The 3,075-nt window shown below is 44.3% G+C and overlaps 1 protein-coding gene across 6 annotated transcripts in view; it reads right to left on the reverse strand.

The window, feature by feature from the left end:
* unm_hu7910 (un-named hu7910) overlaps positions 1–3,075 on the reverse strand; it is a 34,020-nt gene that overhangs the window by 22,360 nt on the left and 8,585 nt on the right. For 4 of the 6 annotated variants that reach the window (XM_020621867.1, XM_020621870.1, XM_020621868.1 and 1 more), the window contains exons 2-3: positions 1,000–1,179; positions 487–531 (exon numbers count right to left, since the gene is read on the reverse strand). In XM_020621867.1, the coding sequence (XP_020477523.1) occupies positions 487–531; positions 1,000–1,179 (225 nt within the window). The remainder of the gene's footprint in view (positions 1–486; positions 532–999; positions 1,180–3,075) is intronic. The other 2 variants (XM_020621869.1, XM_020621873.1) reach the window with 1 other exon arrangement.

The following is a 3,075-nucleotide window of genomic DNA, read 5'->3' on the forward strand; positions in this document are numbered from 1 at the left end:
ATTATGTAAGAATGTTAACAGTCTGTAATATTTTTTAGGATATCACTAGCGTGGTGTAGAACAAAATTATCCATGTAGTAATACTGCTTGCAAACCAATGATGGTAAGATGATGTTATGGGGTAGGACTGGATAAGTCTAACTTCTTCCTACTCCGTTCAAGCATGTACTAGGTATAAGCAAATTGATAATGCATTTGTGGATTTGTGGGAAATTATGTGTGTTGACATATTGACTGTCGTTACATGTTTGAAAGAATAAATCAAATCAAATCAAATAAAAAGCGGGATGGGAAGCAGCAGGGCTGATGAATATAACACTGGTGGGAAGCAGCAGAGCCTTCTCTCACTCTGTCACATCTGACATTAACTTTTTCTAACTCATCATACTCTCTGGCATCGCCATTCACTCTCATGGAATCACTGGGTAGCATGGAGTTGGTACAAATCCATACACAACACAGAATGTGTAATACCTGAGACCGTACCTTGTAAAACTTCAGAAAAGTTCATGCGAAACTCCTTAGCTCTGGCTGCATGCAGAGACAACACAGAGAGAAAAGAGGAAGAGAAGCAGCGATGAGGACAGAAGCAATAAGTGTGAATCTTTTTGTAGGTGTTTGCAGTGAGAGGGACCAAAGCGTCGTACAGAATAAGGCCCCGACCAGACAGAGCAGCAGCGAGGCACACCGCTCAGTAACAGAAACTAAGTTTAGTGTACATTAAATGACTTCTGGCACACACAGCAGCGTGTGTGTTTGTGTGTGTATGGTTGTTGGACAAATGTTTGCGAGATTCCATCGCTGTGACAACATTCACTCTTGTGAACCAAAAACTAGGCCTGCAACTGTCACAACACAATATTAAACGTTTTGCTGCTGCCGTCCTGTAAACATTCAACCTGACGTGAAGACTGCTGAACTTCAACATCTGTCAAAGCAACTATTTAATGTTCTCGTGTAAAATCATTTTACACTTATTAAACCAATCTTCTTTCTTACCGATGACGCTGTCGTAGTCCACGATGTCAAAGTAGATGACGGCCACAGAGCTCCAGACTCCCAGCAGAGCCAGCACCACAAACCAGGTGAACACGGAGTACTTGTGACCTCCTGGTGCATCTCCTGCCCCTCCATCTGTCCTCCTTCCATTCTTGCTGTCCGCTGGTGGAGTCTTGGCCTCTGAGGACATCAGACACAGGGAAACGGTGTTAAAGAGAGTCCCAGGCTGGTTCAGCTAGGTTAGACTTAAAAAGACATTTGTAAAGGGCTTGTAGTGAGGACACAAGTGCAAATGCAAAACAGGAAGCAGCCGAACAGTCTGTCAGCTTTAATAGTGAGCTTGACTTCAAACCGGTCGGTACAGCATGAATCCAAAATCATAAAACAGGGTGTAATCCAACAATCAAAAGTCCTTTTACAACAAGTGAGGTCATGAAAAAAACTCTATGAAAAACAAATTAGTTGAACCGAAACTGCTCATTCACAACATGTAGAAAACCAGCATGAAGGTTCCGCAGAGTCAGACATTACATGAAGCAGCTCTCCTATCAGTGGGCTCATCACAGCAAAAATAAAAGCCTCACATTTCGATGATCCCTGGGAGCAATCTGAAGAAAGTCTGGAGTTTGTCTGCCGACATGAGGATGCCATTAAAACCTCCTCAGTGGATTTCAACACGCAGTTTGGAGAAATCCAATGACTCTTGTCGGTCTTGTATCATCTGCAAAATCTGTCTGTTCAGAATCATGTCGGGAAATTGATCTGAACTCATTTACTACCACGCTTCTGCTTTATCAACCAAATTCAGGCTATTTTACATTAAATGATTGAGAAAGATACTTTTAAAGGAGCACAGGAACTTTGGATGTAGTCTAAAACTGACATTAGAGGCCCAGAGAGAACAAACTGGACAGGGCAGGTTGACCCGGGAATAGAGACAGAGTCAACACGGCCCTGACAGAAGGAGACAGGAGTCGATGACAGCTGTTCGTCCACCAGTATTTATAACTGTCTGTAGCTAATGACACAGCTGTTGGCCTTTGTATCACAACATGTTTAACGGCCTTAAAGTTCAAGACAGAAACCAGAAATAGCATTGTCCTTAATTAGACTGGTCTACAGCATGTCAGGTGTCTCTAAAAGCAATGAAGCCTGTGAAAGGTTTCTTTATACTTCACTTTCTACATCCACGATCCAGCAGCTGGTGTCAAAGACACCCTCAGCACTTTCAGAGGCTGTTACATGACTGATAACAATGTGTGCTGTTATTTAGTGTTAATGCAGGACACTGCATATCAGAGAGGGAGGAATTACTTTAGACGTACATTAGGTGGATTCAAAGGTGAAAGTCCCATTTTCTTACAGTGTTGGCTGGCTCACAGCTGGAGCTCTTCAGGATTTGAGACATGAAACTCTGCTGGTTAAAACCTGTTCTACACTGTGCTATTTTAAGTGCATTTCCCACTGAACTGAATGGGACAGTGTCTCCAAGCTTTTGACTGGTTGTGTATATTAAGGTACAAAACTCCGAAAAATGGCCATCACTGGATTAATGAGCCCTCCTCCGTATGCAGACACCCACTAACCATGCCAAAACAAACCAAGCTCATTAACCGTTCATACCTGTCTCAGAGACAGCATCCTCCTCCATCATCGGGACCTCCTCCTCACTAACACCTCCTAACCAAGACAACCCAGTCCAGATAAGACCCAAGCCCAAACTGAACCAAACCAGGCCAAACCTTAATCACCATATCAGCCCTACCTCCATCCTGGGCCGCAGGCTGCACTCCCTCCTCTTCAGACACCTCCTCCTCGGTGTGGACCTCCTTTACAGGAGCTGAGAAGAGGGAGGAGGAGATGCCATAGTGGCGGTAGCACTGCATGGGCTGCTGAAGGTCTCCAATGGACCCAAAGACAGGACTAAACAAGGCCAGAACCAGGCCAGGGAAGGGGGCAATTCAGACCAAACCTTTCCACCAGACACACACACACAGAGGGCTGTAAAGCATCCACACTATGCTCTCCTGTTCTTGATTTATTTTGTGGATGCTTGACAGCATCCACACTATGCTC

Source organism: Monopterus albus, unplaced genomic scaffold, assembly GCF_001952655.1.
Source record: "Monopterus albus unplaced genomic scaffold, M_albus_1.0 scaffold269.1, whole genome shotgun sequence".
Taxonomy (NCBI): Eukaryota; Metazoa; Chordata; class Actinopteri; order Synbranchiformes; family Synbranchidae; genus Monopterus; species Monopterus albus.